The 16,666-nt window shown below is 43.9% G+C and overlaps 4 protein-coding genes across 7 annotated transcripts; 1 reads left to right on the top strand and 3 right to left on the bottom strand.

The window, feature by feature from the left end:
* Window positions 1-2,029: 2,029 nt before the first annotated feature.
* Window positions 2,030-3,673, bottom strand: LOC131282749 (2-aminoethanethiol dioxygenase). 2 transcript variants are annotated; one of them, XM_058312286.1, is made up of 2 exons: window positions 3,388-3,673; window positions 2,030-3,313 (listed from the first exon to the last, which is right to left on the bottom strand). In XM_058312286.1, the coding sequence occupies exon 2, from the start codon at window positions 3,101-3,103 to the stop codon at window positions 2,294-2,296; it is 810 nt and encodes a 269-aa protein (XP_058168269.1). In that variant the 5' UTR covers window positions 3,104-3,313; window positions 3,388-3,673; the 3' UTR covers window positions 2,030-2,293. The 2 variants fall into 2 exon arrangements, with proteins under 2 accessions (XP_058168269.1, XP_058168270.1); XM_058312287.1 differs by having other exon boundaries at window positions 3,416-3,673.
* Window positions 3,674-4,029: 356 nt separating this feature from the next.
* On the bottom strand, window positions 4,030-5,424 carry LOC131282748 (ribosome biogenesis regulatory protein homolog). The gene is made up of 4 exons (XM_058312285.1): window positions 5,208-5,424; window positions 4,648-5,134; window positions 4,323-4,579; window positions 4,030-4,250 (listed from the first exon to the last, which is right to left on the bottom strand). The coding sequence occupies exons 1-4, from the start codon at window positions 5,354-5,356 to the stop codon at window positions 4,100-4,102; spliced, it is 1,044 nt and encodes a 347-aa protein (XP_058168268.1). The 5' UTR covers window positions 5,357-5,424; the 3' UTR covers window positions 4,030-4,099.
* Window positions 5,425-8,699: 3,275 nt separating this feature from the next.
* Window positions 8,700-14,849, bottom strand: LOC131294845 (akirin). Of its 3 annotated transcripts, none has more exons than XM_058322895.1 (5): window positions 14,820-14,849; window positions 12,346-13,036; window positions 9,934-10,133; window positions 9,511-9,667; window positions 8,700-9,417 (listed from the first exon to the last, which is right to left on the bottom strand). In XM_058322895.1, exons 2-5 carry the CDS (start codon window positions 12,605-12,607, stop codon window positions 9,407-9,409), a joined length of 630 nt encoding a protein of 209 aa, XP_058178878.1. In that variant the 5' UTR covers window positions 12,608-13,036; window positions 14,820-14,849; the 3' UTR covers window positions 8,700-9,406. The 3 variants fall into 3 exon arrangements, with proteins under 3 accessions (XP_058178878.1, XP_058178879.1, XP_058178880.1); XM_058322896.1 differs by lacking the exon at window positions 14,820-14,849 and adding an exon at window positions 14,489-14,574; XM_058322897.1 differs by lacking the exon at window positions 14,820-14,849 and adding an exon at window positions 14,290-14,308.
* Window positions 14,850-15,574: 725 nt separating this feature from the next.
* LOC131294844 (chromatin modification-related protein MEAF6) lies at window positions 15,575-16,611 on the top strand. The gene is made up of 3 exons (XM_058322893.1): window positions 15,575-15,743; window positions 15,894-16,097; window positions 16,171-16,611. The coding sequence occupies exons 1-3, from the start codon at window positions 15,666-15,668 to the stop codon at window positions 16,609-16,611; spliced, it is 723 nt and encodes a 240-aa protein (XP_058178876.1). The 5' UTR covers window positions 15,575-15,665.
* The last annotated feature ends 55 nt before the right edge of the window (window positions 16,612-16,666 follow it).

Raw genomic sequence — 16,666 nt, 5'->3', positions numbered from 1 at the left:
CTTTAGTTTTTCCACCAATAATGCCTTCGTGAACTTCCTTATTCGTTTCTCTATTCGGTGGCGAGCCGTTTTCCTTGTCACCCATTACGCCATCTTCCGCCGCCAACTCAGCACGTGATTGAGCACGAGGTTGCTTGGCAACATCCGCAGGTTTCTTGCGTTTCATTGGAGATGGAGATCTTTTCTGCTTGCGTTTCGATGTACGTACCGCTGCTTTTCCACTTTCATTTGTGCTCGAAGTTTGCTGGTATGAAGAGTCGTTGATATCCTTCAAAGCTGGTTTGTAGTTCCACGACGAACCAATTTTCCGTAAAATTTCAGGAAAATCATTGGGATTTTTAAAAATATCCTCAATGGATCTGAAATCCTCGTCGGCGTTATTAACTAAGTTCAAGCTGATACCAGTAACGCTGTCTTCGCTGCCATTCAGTTGATCGTTTTTTTCACGAATCGCGATGCCATCAGATCTTGCCTTCATAAGCGAAGCGGACTCTTCACGTTCTTGCCCCAACCGTATACGCATTGCTGCCAGCTCGGCGCGTCGGTTATGTAATTCGCCAATTTTGACGACCAGCGCAACAAAAGATTGCATCCTTTCTTCAGATTCTTTTTCGTATTCCTTCAGCTCTTGTTGCAGGGCAAGTTGATTTTCCTCCAAATTTTGCTGCAGTCTGCGGACTTCTTCGTTTGCATTTTCCAGCTGCAACAAAACCGGTGACTGGCGCAGGGCCAGCAGTTGACGCTCCTGGCAACGGAGCAACTCCTTCAGTTTATGTTCATACTCTTTGTCGTACTGCGCTTTTAAAAAGCTGATGGTAGAATCTGGCATCTTCTCATTCTTTACTGCCAATTGTGATATGCGTTTTTCAATCATTGCACGAACAATGTTACGATTTTCGCATGCGATAGCACATCGCTTGTTAGCTTCTTCAATGTCTGCATTTACGCTGTTCTTTAATATTGTAAGTTCTGTAGGCGGGATAACATTTAATATTAGTAAGTGTGTTTTGTATTTTTAGTTTACCGATATCTAACGCTCACCCGATACTAGCCGCTTCACTTCGTTCAAGCGTTCTCTCTTTGAAGCAATCTGCCTGCGCAACTGCTCCTTCTGCTTACACTCAGAAAGCGTTGTTTCATTCGATGTGGCTGTCTGTACATATTTTTAAACGTATTAAACTGGTTTAAATCGTCAATGAGGAACATGTAGGAAGTAGATTACATACCAAGTATTCGGACTTAATAACTTCGAACGCAGCAGCAACGGAAGACTCCATCTTGTCTGACAGTTGTCCAACGACTGGCGATTCCAAACGAACATCGTGTCTGTTCGTGCTGTCCAGCGTGTTCATGGCACACTTGGATCTTTGACTGTACGAGGTGCTTTTATTATTGAGTACACAATGAACTTTAGAAAAAACCATTGATACAAAATCATATTCCTAAGTTCCCTTCTAGTTTAATACTTTAGAAAGTTTGTGTTGGTGGAATAGGAGTATTGTAGAATACTAGCAGTGGATATGCAACACAAGCAATCGATAAATGGGTGATACATCTTTTCGTAAAATCTGTACCTCCCACTAAACAGAGTTCACAAAATGCAAGTAATTTGAAACTAGTGTTTTCTTTGATAAGCTTTAAATTTATCTTTCAAACTCCTGTCCATGAAAAGTGACTGAATCGGTATGGAGTGCATAGTTCTCCGTTGGACAATATCTACTCAGACGTAAGTTCTTTCTTCTGAAACAATTTAAATGAACCAGCTCATTTTACCTTTCTTTTATTTATATTGTGTATTGAAGTTTAAATTTTGTTTTATTTAACGTTATTGTTTGAAGCTAGCATTCTACTGTTTTCTAACAAACTCTACGGTATTTTGACCGCGGGATTACATTACAACGTACCATACCAAAAAACTGGTACGGTCAAGTGGCAGCGTACCATTCCAAAGGCAACCCTGCACTTCTGGGCTGCAGCGTACAAAATCGGTTCATGACAACTGACCGTACCAGTTTTTGATATGGTACGCTGTAATGTAGTCCCGCGGTTAGAATATCCTGCAGCCACATTCCATCATTTTGCCTACCGTCGGAACGTGATACGCAGTATCGCCCCGTTTTCTAGGCGCGATAAACGAGCAAATAACAAAAAACGAAATCAACGTTACTAAACTACTATAAACTAAGGGTGAGCATGCAAGCAGCTACAAGCTACAGTTATCAAATAGTACGGAAACGGATATGGAACTGCTGCTTCCGCCGACTTCGCCCCTGGGTGCCTAGGGAAGAAAGGCTTACACCGGCCGATCCGTCGCAGACTCGTACGGCGGCGGTGGGGCGGTTCCTTCCTCGTAGTCCATGAAACCCGGCGGGGTGTAGTGTACGGTATCACAGTAGTAGTGGTCCGGGTTAGGAATCGTCTCGAGCACATAACGGGGCCGCTCGTCGTCGTGCAGTGGCGACGGTTTGTCCGGGCTTCCGATCGGTTCCAGCTCGGCCAGATGCCGCGGTACTGGCACTTTGCGGTAGAAATAGTACTGCGGCTGGCTGGCGGTGTTGTACGGTGGGCTGAGAATATCGAAAAATGCCGCCGGCCCACCGATGGCTGTGATTTCGTGGAAGTTACGCTCGGTCGGCGTCAGTAGCGCACAGTCTCCCGGACTCGAGCTGATGATTTTCTCCGGCTCGGCAGCCACCAGCACATGGCGCTGCCCTTTGCCGACCCCCACCAACAGCTCGTCCGCGTCCCGCCGGGCAAGCTCGCTGTAGCTGCAGATTTGGACCGCCCCGGACACGACCCGCAGTAGGCCGTGCATGCGCGGGTGATCATGCAGCGGCATGGTGTAGTTTTCGCGCAGCACAAACACGGACATTGCGAAGCAATCGTTTTCGAACACTCCCACATACGTGCAGGGGGCCTTGGTTGGTCTTTGGAACGTGTCCGTGGCCACCAAGGAACCATCGAGACCGATGTCGGCTAGCGTGAGCTGATCGACCAGGCGACGCAATGCGTTCAGATTGGTGCCAAACTTCGGATCGCTCACGCTCGTATACTCGAAGGTTTGCCGAGCCTGCCGGAAAACTCGGGCAAAGAGTGCACTCATTCTGTGGCTTTTGTTTCACTTATATCAAACTACTTAACCACAGTTTAGTGTACAAATTGCGTTCCTTTTCCTTTGCGGTGTATCCTGAACCAATCCTGCTTTCGACGGAGAAGTTCGATGACTGGAAGTTTTCACAACTACCAAACTCCAGGGTCACTTAGACCTCCAGCAACAACACCGACTGCAGCTGCACACTGTGCAAACATATTCCTATGAGGAATGCAGCAAAAATGCCAAATTCAATGATTACTATGTTTTTCTACCCTCCTCCCTGCCAAACGCACCAGTTATCACCAAGGATCTCTACCATACCAGGTTGGCCGGATCAATCGGAGCACCAATCCGATTGGGATTGGTAGTGACTTCGTCCAGCTTGTCCGAGTGGAAAAGAGGAGTCCGGCCGCCTTACCACCTAGCAGCCCCGGAAGGAGAAGGAGTTACCGGAGCCCCGGGTTTTCGATCCGCACAACAACTTTTGACTGAATGTTTTGCTACCCCACTTCTTCGTGAAAGACAGCTGTGCCAGAGCAAGATGGTAGATTGTATTGATCCGCTGTTGGATGACAGTTTTCGTTCCTACGCCTTCAACGAAGCCGGTAAAATATGCAGCACCCGGTGCGCTGCATATGCGTGTAGTTTCTCTAATGTAGAAATGGATTTCCGTCACGAAAGGTAAATTCCAACAAGACTTCAAAGGAAAATCCGGTAACCCACATAGGGTTTTCCATCCACCCAACCGATTGACCTCGATGCACTTTTCTCTAACGTCCTTCACCCACTGCAATATATTCGTGGAAGTGTTAAATATTTCTTTCAATCGAACGGAATCGGTGACGTAATGTATATTGAAAAGCACGTTCGTGCTAATCGATACCATATAATATCAAAATATTTAAGAAAATAAAATACCCACTATGCGCTTCTTTGTTAGGCGTAAATATAAACGTATAATTTTTTTCATGTTGGATTATGGTATGACAAAACCTATCACTAACCCTAACGGCGTTTACGGCCAACTGCGCGCTTACTGGGATTGCGTTTTCCTTGGCCACCCTTCGGCTTCTTTCTGCCGAATCCTTTCGCCTTTTTGCCTTGCTTTTTCTTCTTTTTACCATCGTTTCCATTTTCGTCCATAGCAGCTTCGCGTCTGCAAAAATAAAACAAGAAGGATTTTATTGAACGTCCACAAAAACCCCAACTGCCAATTAAGGATACATACTCGGCCCGAGCCTCTGCCTTTTGTATCGAAATAGCGCGATCAATGTCGATCTTGGGCTTTTTGTTTAGAACCTTCGATACGATCTCCAGGTTACGTCGCTTCTCGCCGGCCAGTGAGACTGGTTTTTTCTTGCGCTTCTCACCAGGCATCAGTTCCTTCACGCCAATGCCACGAGCCTTCTTTTCCTTCGGTAGAGAATCTTGGAACACCCCCACGGAGGCCGTCGATGCTTTCGTAATGTTGGAAGCAGTGATAAGCTAGCCGATGGCAACAAGAGAAACAGACATTCAGCATACAAACAATTGTTTATTTCGAGGCCACTTACCTGTTTCGAGGATGCAGATTCCGGTCCAACGAAACCGGTGCGCGGGATGGCGATCTTCTTTGCACGGGCAATGTTTCGCATACGCGCCACCTCGTTCTTTGCCACACGTTCGATGCGCAGATCGCGCTTCTCTTTGAACATGTCCCGGTTGGGATCGTTGTGTGGTACCTCCAACACCCAGTCCTTTTCCTTTTCGGCCTTGTACCGCTGGTAGCCGTACGTGGGCACCCATTTGTCCAGCACTTCATCGTACACCTTCTTGTCGCGCACCCGTTTCTTGATGCCTTTCAGTTTGGCGAATTCCTCCCATTTGGTCAGTGGTTTCGGTACAGGTAGTTTTCTGGCGCGTGGTAGCACTGCTTTAGGTGCAGGCAGTTTCGCTACTATCGATTCTTGCACGCGCTCGGTCGGCAGTTCCCAGACACTGTTGATGAGCAGCTGCACATTGTCACGGGTTAAATCAAGCACATACTTTTCCCGATCAGCTCTATCGTTGGGGGGAAAAGAAGTCAGACATGTTCATGTGAGAATTGCAACCACAGTGGAAGTTTTGTGCTTACCTCAGTTGTTCATCGTCGAAGTAGTTCGGATCGGTCACCAACAAATGGCCGATATCAACTGTTGCATCCAATGGTTTCACTACTGTGATTGGTTTGTATTTTTGCTGCTCTTGCTGCTGCTTTTCCAGCACTTCTTTGACGATATCCATTGGCACAGAGCGTGGAAACGAGGCTTTCTACTGTTAAATTCTACACCGCAATCAGTAAACACGTTTTCCACGCTTTCTGTGGCAAGTGTCTTGTTTACTTCACGCGATCGGCTTGTCAATTCGTTGTCAAACGAACTTGACAGATGATCCCTAGGGGCCCTCTAGCGGAAATGTTCGTAAACTGATATTGTTTGCCATTTAATTTCAAATGTAGCAGACCGTTTGAATCTTCCACAAAAAAACAAATCGTTTTAATCCATGGAACAACACATTCCCAAAAAACAGCCAAATAAATAGGTTTAATACTATTAAAACATTTAAAACATAGTTGCCCAAAGTAGAACTTCTATCATACAACCCCCGATGTCATCATGGTTGGTAATATCAATATTATAAAACAAATACAAATTTACCAATCACTTCATTTTGCGATCTCTTTTGGAAAAGAGTGTGTTTGTTTCTTGTTTGCTTGCGCTTGTGGTATTTCTTAAATTCTGCATAATCTCCCTACTGCTCGTTGCTTACTGCTATTTCTGCTCGACAAGCATTTCTTTATAGTCCAAACACATTCTTCCGTGCGATTCCTTACGGCAATAGAGTTTCTTAGCGTTACGTTAGGGCATACTTACTAGAATAGTTCTGTGTGTGTGTCTGTCTGTATGTGCCCCCTTTCTTTCTCGCGATCCAGTTTTCCCTGCATGTTCTTATGCATAGGCAAGTGTAACAGTTGATTCATCGCTACTGTAAATAATGTGTTTTATACGTCCAGTGTCCTTACAACTGCGAGAGATGTTACAATAGTGTTGCCTTGGTTCGCCACCTGGATGATTAAATTCTCTTGGGCCGAATTGCTGATCAGTATGTCTTCTCAAGCTTTTATTTATTCCACTTGGGGGGCTTTTTATTGTGTTCTATAATTGTATCCTTTATACAACACGTCCAAAAGAAAGAAGGAATTTAGTGTTGAGAAGCATCGGATCTGGCATTTGCAAATGTTTAAGATTAGCATGTTTCCTTGCGCTCCACTCGCTTCTGTTTTTTCGCACTTTCTATCGTTCGAATAATCATCGATTGAGGAGATCGTTGTTGCACGATGGATAATGAGTCATGAACTGATCAACCATCTTCTACTATTAACTGTATTGCTCATAACTTTTTCTGTTTATTTCTGAAGCTCCGGATAAATTATTTATGAGTGCGCATTTTGCTTGCATGGTTCTCTCGGTAAGATCTCGAAAAAAAAACTACCACAGTGCTTCCATCTACCACCCATCACCACCCATCACCACCACCAACAAGTTAATGAGCGCGAAATGATGTTAAATGGACGTGAACGGGGTTTTTGCTGTTTTTGTTGATGTTGTATATACTACTAATTATGGCAACACTAGAGCACTAAGAACCTATTACGTCTTTGTTATGCTACATCTTTGATATCCTTTCGACCGCCCCCGATTTCGGTTAAACGGCTTACGATACTATCATATCGCTCCTCATCTCTGCTGCTTTCCCTAATATGCTACGATAAATCTATTGTTTTTTCTTTATGTTTTAATCCATTTGTGTGTATAGTGGTGTTTTATCGTTACTTGTCCTTTTGTTTCTGCTGAGAGATGATTTGCATTGGGCCGATATTACGATTCTTCCGCAAGCGTTCCTTTCTGGGTCGGGTGGGAGGGGGTGGTTTTATGACTGATGGCTATTATTTCTAATCCGAAACTGTTTTCAAAGCAATATTATCAATTTAATGGCATGTGTATACATGCAACGGTGATACAAAACAGGGAGTGAAAAAAGAAGGCCAAAATGTCTACAACACACACTTGATGCCTGAAATGCACAGAAAAACCACACTCTAGCTTCATCAAAGTAAGCTGGGTTTGAACGCGCCTTTAATCAGTTTTTTCCTCTTCTCCCTCTTAGGAAAATAATGCACTCACAGTTGTTGTACCCTACTCATAGAAGTAATAGTAGTCATAGTAGTAGGAGTTATAGCAATTAGCAATAGTAGTTTTTTGTTTATAGTTGTAATAGTATAGTAACTGCAGCTTCGTTTTATGTACTTAGTTTTGCTGGTTTTGTTTAGGTTTCAACTGTGCGTGTCACCATTATCCGCGAATTCGAGACTCGTGGTGTATGTATTTTATACCGACCTGATTTTGTTTGTTTGTTTAAACTACAGTTATCTTCCCAGGAACGTATCTGTAAATCGGTAGTTCATCGCCTAGGATAACTTTGCCCTCAAACTGTTTCTTACTGCGATAGAGCCGAGCGTTCGGCGAAATTTCATGCGTCGGTTTTTTTTCTTACCTTTTTCATATAAAACATATATTTCGTGTATATAAACGACTTAGCAATTAACGTTGTTGTGTTTTCTCTCTTACTGTTAGCATGTACCCTACTTTCGACTGTCCAAACCGCTTGCTTACACTCGTACTTAAACTTCCTTATTCGTAACGTATGTTAATTTTTTTAGCGTGTTTCTATCTGGATCCCAATTACTCTTCGTCTTTGCTGTTGTGCAGTCGGTCAATACTGACTGCATGGGATGTTTTCGCAGTCGTGGGTGTAACCACCTTTTATCCCAGCTTTTTTTTCTGCTCCAAACAGCCCACCAATGTTCAAGAAGTCCGTACGACAACGTCCCACGTTTTATTCAATATCGCGATTGATAAGCAAAAAAAGGTGATGGATTGAAACAACCATGAGAAGGACATGAACACCTATGGGAAGGACATGATCAAGGATTAGATTTTGCCACAGAATGTAAACCCAAAAGCTAACGTCAAAGCGGATAACCCATTCCCATTTTCAGGTTGTCCCGTGTTGGTTCATGTTTGTGAAACCTATCATGTGGTCATGTGTTGAAGATTACATATTTTCCTCAAATGAAATTGTGACAAAAAAGAAACGCCAATAATTCCGTTAGCGTGAAATGATTTGTTACCACGACAGAAATGTAGAGTGAAGGTAGAAGAAAAGAATAAAACTAATTTTATCGTTTCGATACATTTCGCTTTCAATGTTTTTCCTGCAATAATTATAAGATTGTGGATAATTTTGAACCAAGACTACATGCAAAAATTATTTCATACGAGACAAATTTTTTTGAATAAACGAAAAATTGTACTAACTTATTATCTACTTGGGTTAAATTCCAACAAAAGTACGAGAGCATGAACTAAACTCAGTTTTTTAAGATCATCAATCGTTCCGATGTCGGCGTCCCGGTATTCTCCATGGAATACCAAGAAGAAGTATCTTATCGAATGACAATCCTTTTAATATAATAATTTTAACTTGCCTAAATATGTGGTGCAAAACAACAACGAAAAAACATGACTGTTTGTGAGAGAATCGCTGGTTTTAATGAAGCTGATCGAACAAATGTGGATAAGATATAACTGAAATTTGAATTCTTAACTCCAATGTCTCGCCGATCCGGAAAGCAATCTGAATCAGTTTGCTTTGTCGGAACGATGACGCAATCCTGAAGTGGTTTTTTAAAAGTAAGAGCAAAAGTAAACTTAAAGATTAACAAGAAAAATAAATCTAACCAACCACGAAACAAAAGGGATGTTCGCGTGCCAAACTTCACGAAATGATGCCAGCCGAGAATCAAGCTCGTGCATACGAAATTCATAACTATAACCGATTAATTGTGAAACATGGAGGAAACGGAAGGTGTAAGATAACTGCAGGTGTTTACATCGCGCGATTCAACGGTGGATCTTAACGATTGTGCAGTTCTGATAATTGGTTGTCCCCCTTTCAAGGTGTTGCCTACGAATGCCAATACAATTGTTGTTCGCTTTGTTGTTTGATGTCATCCGGTCGATGCTGATGTCCTTTCGCGTAGCTGCTGATGGTAGCCGGGCTAATGGTTTGTCACACATTTACTTCCTTCAATCCTCCGTTCATCGTTTTGCGTAGTTTCTTAATGTTTTGCTATATTATTATTCAAGATTTCGTATCCATCACTCCATTGTTTCCGCTTTATTTACGTGTTGCTGTCTGCCTACCCTCTCAACTTGATGTAAGATTCCCTGATTAGGAGAGGTCTGAAAATGTACGCATGAAAAGACAATGTTAGAGAACGCTCTTGCTCGATATCGACGGATGTCGGACGGAGTTTTCCACACTCCACTACTCACAACTTGGCGCTGCTTCGTAACGTCTCTGTATTTGGTCGTAAGTGAACTTCACAAATGCATCATATTGTTCGGCTAGTTTTGTGGTCAGCACGGCATCGTATTGTTCCCTCAAGGCATCCTCTCGTTCTTTCAGCATACGCTCGCATATCATTTGAACCTGATTATGATAATAGAGAAAGACTTGTTAAGCAATTGTAGCTAATCATTCCACCTATAACATTTCTTACGGCTCGACTTTAGACATACAAGACTAGATACAAACGGATAAAGATTTATCAAAATAACAAGGTAAGTTTCTACCAAGATTTGCATTACAAGAATACTTATAATTATCGATCCTTTGGAACACATCGGGACATTGACGTTTGGAACATGACAACGGTGATTTTGTTTGCAGCAGCCTTTTCCGTCTTAAACGCTTACCTGTTTGAATGTGAAAAGAGCTTTCTCGGGATTTTTCACCATGCTCGGGGGGCTATCAGGCCGGCGGGGGCTGTCTGGACCCATTTCGGAGCCGCTCGATTCGGAATCCTGCATGCGCTCGACGGTATGGCTGTTAAAGTTCAGTTGCTTCCTGCGGTGCAGTCTTTTGATTTCTTCGGTGATATTTTGTGCCATTTTTTCTGCGAAAGAAAAAAAAAACACAACAAAATTATTTCTTTGAAAATGCTTTTGTCGAATGCCTTTAAGGCTTTAATTTTGTTTCAGCTTTAAAACCTTTCTATTAGCACACTGCAGCGCTTCCTCTCTGAGCGGAGGAAATGCTTTTGGTGCTCTGCTGTCCTATTTTCTCTCCATTGTATTTCATTCTCCCGAACCTAGCTCCTTTCCGACAGTGGGTGGGTCGTGACATCTGCTTTAATGTGAGGAGACCGCAAGAAAAAAGGATAATGCATTTGGCCGGCGGCCATCGCAGCCTTCTCCGTTGCAATTCTCTCACGAGCCCAGCATCTAAAAATGCGTCGTGCATTTGCTTAGCTTAGATCCTTGACACTAGAAGCGTCTTGGACCTGCCGTCCCCATTTCTGTGCTCATACATACCATTTTCCGGGCTTATTTATTGGGAGTGGCGCTTACATGTTTTATCCTACATAACCGTCATAATGACAATACAACAAATTGGAATAATGCATGTTAAACGAGCTACAAAAAACGATGTTGATGGGTCTTAAAAACTATATCTACAGCCTTTGGCATGGTGCGCTTCGTCACATTTGCGGAAGGCCCCAGCCTTCCCATACGGCAGGAGTTTAAACCGGTGGGTATCGTAATGATTATGTACAACATTCTATATGCGCTTTCGCGGGTCCTGGGGGACACCCGGAGACTGGTCGTAGTGTTAGTCAAATTCGCGTGTTCCATTTAAATAGATCTCGGTGTAACACGCACGAAACCTATAGGGAAAAGGAAATAGGAGCGGTGAGCATCAGAAACAGACGGTACAGTCTGAACAAATGAAGGAACTAACTTTTCCCGTTCTACCACAAACTCAATGGAAGATGGAAAATGCATTATTTTGTTTAAATTTATAATGCATTTTGGGATATCCTTAGGAGTACATGGGAAGTCTAATAAATTTACTGCTTTGGAAAAGAATTTGGACAAATTAAAACCAATTTTTACTATTTGTTATAGCTTATCCAACTTTCTGTTACATGAAACAGTGTTGCGAACTCGAATAAACTTGAATCACACCAAAAACGGCACTAACTGCCAGTGTCACGTATTGCTCGGTCCATTGGGGCATATTAAACGAAATCCATAGCCAGCCGCACACCTAATCCCAATTGCTACGTCCACTTGCAGCAGCAACAGCAGCAGGATTGAAAGTGCTTTATCCTTTGCTCCTTTGGCAGCATTCGACGAAGGACATACGCTACTACGCCACACTGCACCAACACCATTAGCAGCCGCAACCACCAAGATATAGCGAGAGGGAAGTAAAACAATAAAAAAGGAAACCCTCTATGTATAGAATTGCGCACAAACGAGCGCTGCCACATACCCGGATGTTTTATGCCCATCCAGACGACGTTATACGGTGTGTTAAAAGTTCTACGTTTTAGAGGGTTACGGTGGTTATTAAATCGCAGCATACGAAGTGTGAGTGTGTGGTGGACAGAATGGCAAGATGTGCCGTTAAAAATATTCGTTTCGAAGTGCTATAATTCCTTCGCCAAGTTAGGTTTGACTTAGTAAAGTTTGAAAAGCAATATGGTGCAATCGTGGTGAAACTCTTGAAGCTAGGAATAAAAACTCGAGTCATACTTGATCAGCGACCGGACAGGAAGAAAGATGGTGAAGATTGCACTACTCAATATTATTAAATCATCTGCTCATATGACCAGATCGTCAAGTCGACCAAATTTAGTGCACGTTAACTACTCAAAAGATCTTTGGCAATAAAATACAATGCTTTCTACACCATGCACCTTACTTATTTACCCCATCATGGTCATTAGAAAAAAGGAGAAAATTACGAGTAGCAAATGACACGTTTTCTCGATCTCTGTTGATAAGCACATTGGTTCACGAATGCAATGCCATGCTGCCAATGCTGTCAGTTTTCAGATCTCGAACGTGCGTGTTTACATTTGGTCCACACATTCAATAATTTTTGTGTTATTAACACAATGTAAAAGACAGACGTTGCATACTCTATACTTGTCGAATATGACTGTTCTCTCCTTAAGTCCTTCAAATATCTTATTCATTTTCACTCTACATTCACAAGGCCTCCTTTCTTGTTTTGCTGTAGTATAGTCGAGTCAGTTTTGAAAAGGATCCCTTGTCCCATTAAAGCCTTCCCAAAGGGGGCAACCCTACCCTACTCACCCGGTGTCAGCTTGGAACAGGTGGCTTCAGCGAAAGGCGACGGCTTCGGTTCCATGACGCGCATCGAGGCGGCCGCGGCCGCTGCTGCGGACGAAACGGCCGATGTGGCGGAGCTGGACGACGGCGACATAACCGAGGCGGAAGCTGCCATGGACGCACTCTGCTGGCTCGGGCTGCCGAACGGGTGACACCTTCGCCGCTTGGTTGGGCGCTGGTTTAAGCTTTCCCAGTCTAGCGAGCGTTTTAATGTAGCACACGCCATGATGTCTGCTCAGCGCCAACTGTGTACTATTGATTGAAGATTTGCTGCTGCTGTTGCTGCTGCTGCTGCTGTGTTCCGTCACGAGTTTTCGCCCACTGCGATGCGAACAATCCTGTCGATGGCGATGATGATGATGATGCTGGGAAGACCAAAAATGGTCCGCAACCAGCGACCCCAGCTGGGAAATGTTTCACGCGCCGGTGGTGGTGGTGTTGGCGATTTTCAGACTTATTGCTCTCTTTTACGCTCTTTCGCCTCTCGCCAGAGGACGTCGCGAAACGAAGACACGCGATCGACTTTCCTCGCTTCCAGGTGCAGCCTTCGTCTGCACTTTACACTTCAAGAAAAGAACGATCTTGCTGGCGATGTGTGGTTCGAGAATATGACGGCAAAACTGGTCGTTGAATTGAAATCCTTCTTTTCTCTATCCTGAAAATAAGAAGATAATACAACTGATAAATGATGGCAACAAAAATGAGTCAAAGAAAAGGAAAATAAGAAAATCGTTAGGGATAGGGCAACGGCTTATCGACACCAGCAATCAAACCCGAACCGTTCGTTGCCAGGTCTGATGGTTCTGAACACATAGAAACAAACGTATGTCCCCGAATGAAAGATCATATCGGAAACACGCAGGTGAACTACCCTTCACAGGATGAAGCAATCGAAAGACATATGATTCATGTAAAACCCATAATAGTCACTAGGCCACCGAATACTGGGAGAATTTGTACATATTAAGCCAAGCACATAATTTTCACCATCACCGCGCCAGACACTAGTTTTTCGTGCCGATTATCCATTACAACTAGCCATCCCTAAGTAGGCTGCATTATCCTTTTGTTCACGCAGACATCCAGCCCAACGTCTCGGAGGATACAATCCATACACCAAACACACATCTACCCGCCGCCTTGGAGTTGATATGGGTAAGCAAAGGCAGGATATATATTGCCCATTGGCTGGCCCTTTTCGACGAGCAGACGGGCACATTATATGCTACGTCGGACACGCATTTCGTAAATACGTCCTTCGCCTGACTTCGTTGTACATAGAAACTTTAAGAAAAGGGTCTTCCACGCAGTAGCATTAAAGCTATCTCTGGGTTGCTTCCTTTTCTTCCTTCCACGGCAGCTGCCCGTTGCCTTCCACAGCAGCAGGAGGTCTCGAACATCGCACCAGAAGGACTTTCTTTTCATCGTTTCCAACCTTCGCCCACTGTCTCTCACTCTTTCTAATTCCGGTTTTTTGTGTGAAAGATTTTCATTCCCTATTTCAAAAAAGCACGCAAACTGTTGCAATTGTATGCACAAACTGAACACATCGTTTACTTTAAAAAAAAAACACACGAAACTCGAAAAATTGCTTTAAAAGCCTGTCTCATTAAGCCAACAAGTCTCGGGGCACATGGAATTCAGAATTATACAGAAGAACATTCACAACTTTCGACACACTTGAGTACACACAACCAGCGAACCAAATCTACGTCGTTTTGTACTTGGCTTCGATTGCACACAACACATTCCCGTTGTTGCACTGCACTGCCACAACCGAAGGAACTGTTGGTTTGGCGAAGGAATCGGTGGAGTAACACACGGATGCACAGTGGGGTTGCACACGGCGAACGTCCGCAAGGGGAACGCATTTTTTCCCATTCTTGACTCGGTTTTTCGATCCTACACTCTTTGTTCCTTCGCCCCTTTCTGCTGCGTCATTGTTCTGTCAACTATTGTGAACCGCACCACACCATAACGAGCCACAATTTTAACAACCAACACAGCAAAAACATGGCCGCAACGACCTTATCCTCTGGAAGCACGAAAATACCAGACATTGGTGCGGAAATGGCAATGCCACAACGTCGCGAAAGCACCTAATCACCTATGCACAACTCTGTCTGGGATTGCTTTTCTACCATTACGTTTTCCACATCGCGACGGCGTTCGCAGAATCGCCAGACGACTGGCACCAACACTCGTTGGCAATAAAGAGGAAAAGAAAAGGCGATTATTCCGTAAAAGCACCTATAGCAACCGTTCGATATACGCGTGGCACATCAGCGAACGCGACGCCAGATTAACAAGATTGTACACTCTCGCGGGGCGACAAAAATCTTGGTGAAAATAATAGGTGCGTTCAGTAATGATGGAGGAACGATGACGGATTGTCCACCATCTTGGTAAATCTTTAATTTCCAACTTCAATCGCTTACCACACACCAGCAACTCACAACGGCAACTGCTGTTGCTGCTTTTTAGGAAATGTCACTTTCTTTAGGAACCATGGGGCTAACTCTTAATGCGTCAAGGGATCGATGCAGCACCATTGAACAACTCAAGATATAAATGAGAACAGTGTGCGTGTACCGAAGAAAAATATAATAACAAATCACGAAAACCTTATTTGAAAATATTTTCGATAAATCACTTGAGAATGCCGAGCAAAAAGTGCCTACTTGTTTGGCACATCGCCGGCTATATGAAGGGTTTATGAAGTTGCTGAATACAGTTTGACAGATCATGCAATAACCTCAAAACGAAACCACATGCCGTCCATATGTTGCTATTTTAAATCGATTGAACACTAACATTCCTGTATAAATTACTTTCTGTAGGTGTTATTTCAAAAGCAACATTAAACACCATATAAATCCGCAGCATCTTTGACAGGGTCGTACACAAACCTTGGTATGACACTCCCATTCAGCATCACGATTTGTGCTCGCTGAGCACATCTGGAAAATTTCTATAATCAGAGAACTGGTTTCAATATTTAGTATATAAAGAGCCTAAATGATTTCATTTCTTCTGTCTCAGTAGGCTTTGTAGAAAAAACCAGGTGAATAATAAAAATTGGAAATGAGATTCGAGCAATCTGGAACGGAACTTGCGCTGAACCCAGTGGGTTCGCGTAGGAACTCTCAACATTACTTCTGTCAAACTTTGTGCGTGGTTCATGTATGATACAAACAATTTGACCGAAACTCTGAATAGTTTTTGGGAATAATCATCCGCACTAGCATCTACGGTCATCTTGCGTTATCCAAACAGCGTGCAAAATGTCCATCAAATCATCAAACAGCGTAGACAGTCGGACAGAGCTTGCTGATCTCATCAAACGGAAGGCAGAAATCTCGGTAAGTCCCAGAGGCTGGTACTTTTTGTTATTGTTTACAATTGGCGCCACTAGCTATTGTTGACTGCACGATAGTACGACCGGATTTGTAAACTTTTGAAGAATAAACATGGACTTTAAACTTGGACACAACTCTTGCTAATTTTTTAAGGAAACACTCGCCAACCTGGAACGACAAATCTACGCCTTCGAGGGATCGTACCTGGAAGATACGCAACTGTATGGCAACATCATCCGCGGTTGGGATCGGTACCTAACGACGAACAAAACTACCAACTCGAAGGCGGATAAGCGCAATCGGAAGTTCAAGGAAGCGGAGCGTCTCTTTTCCAAATCATCCATCACCTCCATGGCTGTAAGTGAACGTGCTTCTTTTACAGTTCACTCGCTGAAGCGACCGTTTGATTCGTTCCTATCCCTACAAACAGGCTGTTAGCGGGCTGGTGGACACAACCGATACGAAGCACGAGCGAAACTCCGAATCGGACTCGATGACCAACGATGACTCGAGCGACAATCAGGTGGGCTCACTGACGACCGTTAACCATTCCGCATCCACCACTACCACCACCGCCTCGACGGGGCGCGAGCTCGGACCGTCCGGGGCGCACGATGGAGCGCTGAAAAACTCCGTCAGCAAAACGCTCGGCAGCCAGTCGAAGGCGAATGTAGACAAATCGTCCGCCTCGTCGTCCAGCTTCCTCAATCGTGCGACGACCCCGACGAAGGACACGAATAGTAGCACCACGAGCATAGCGAAAGAATCACCCGCCAGCGGTACACCGAGCAGTACGGCGAAACACAAGGCGAGCAGCAGCATTGGTTCGATTAAGAAGGGTAGTTCAAACAAAAAAGTCCGCCACCGTTAGAAGCCTGATTCCACCTAACGATGATGTCTGGGATTCTTGAGGTTTTAGCTCCTAA

Source organism: Anopheles ziemanni, chromosome 2 (genome assembly GCF_943734765.1).
Source record: "Anopheles ziemanni chromosome 2, idAnoZiCoDA_A2_x.2, whole genome shotgun sequence".
NCBI lineage: Eukaryota > Metazoa > Arthropoda > Insecta > Diptera > Culicidae > Anopheles > Anopheles ziemanni.
The sequence above is the reverse complement of the archived record's forward strand: the minus strand, read 5'-3'. Positions and strand labels throughout refer to the sequence as shown.

Excerpts from the sequence above, each read along its gene's own strand:
- LOC131294845 (XM_058322895.1), bottom strand. The coding sequence starts at position 12,607 with ATGGCGTGTGCTACATTAAAACGCTCGCTAGACTGGGAAAGCTTAAAC. Across the intron at positions 10,134-12,345 it reads CTGTTCCAAGCTGACACCGG|AAAAAATGGCACAAAATATC; the intron begins GTGAGTAGGGTA and ends TTTCTTTCGCAG. Across the intron at positions 9,668-9,933 it reads CTCTTTTCACATTCAAACAG|GTTCAAATGATATGCGAGCG; the intron begins GTAAGCGTTTAA and ends TATCATAATCAG.
- LOC131282748 (XM_058312285.1), bottom strand. The coding sequence starts at position 5,356 with ATGGATATCGTCAAAGAAGTGCTGGAAAAGCAGCAGCAAGAGCAGCAA. Across the intron at positions 5,135-5,207 it reads TTCGACGATGAACAACTGAG|AGCTGATCGGGAAAAGTATG; the intron begins GTAAGCACAAAA and ends CCCCAACGATAG. Across the intron at positions 4,580-4,647 it reads AATCTGCATCCTCGAAACAG|CTTATCACTGCTTCCAACAT; the intron begins GTAAGTGGCCTC and ends GCCATCGGCTAG.
- LOC131282749 (XM_058312286.1), bottom strand. The coding sequence starts at position 3,103 with ATGAGTGCACTCTTTGCCCGAGTTTTCCGGCAGGCTCGGCAAACCTTC.
- LOC131294844 (XM_058322893.1), top strand. The coding sequence starts at position 15,666 with ATGTCCATCAAATCATCAAACAGCGTAGACAGTCGGACAGAGCTTGCT. Across the intron at positions 15,744-15,893 it reads AACGGAAGGCAGAAATCTCG|GAAACACTCGCCAACCTGGA; the intron begins GTAAGTCCCAGA and ends TAATTTTTTAAG. Across the intron at positions 16,098-16,170 it reads CATCCATCACCTCCATGGCT|GCTGTTAGCGGGCTGGTGGA; the intron begins GTAAGTGAACGT and ends CCCTACAAACAG.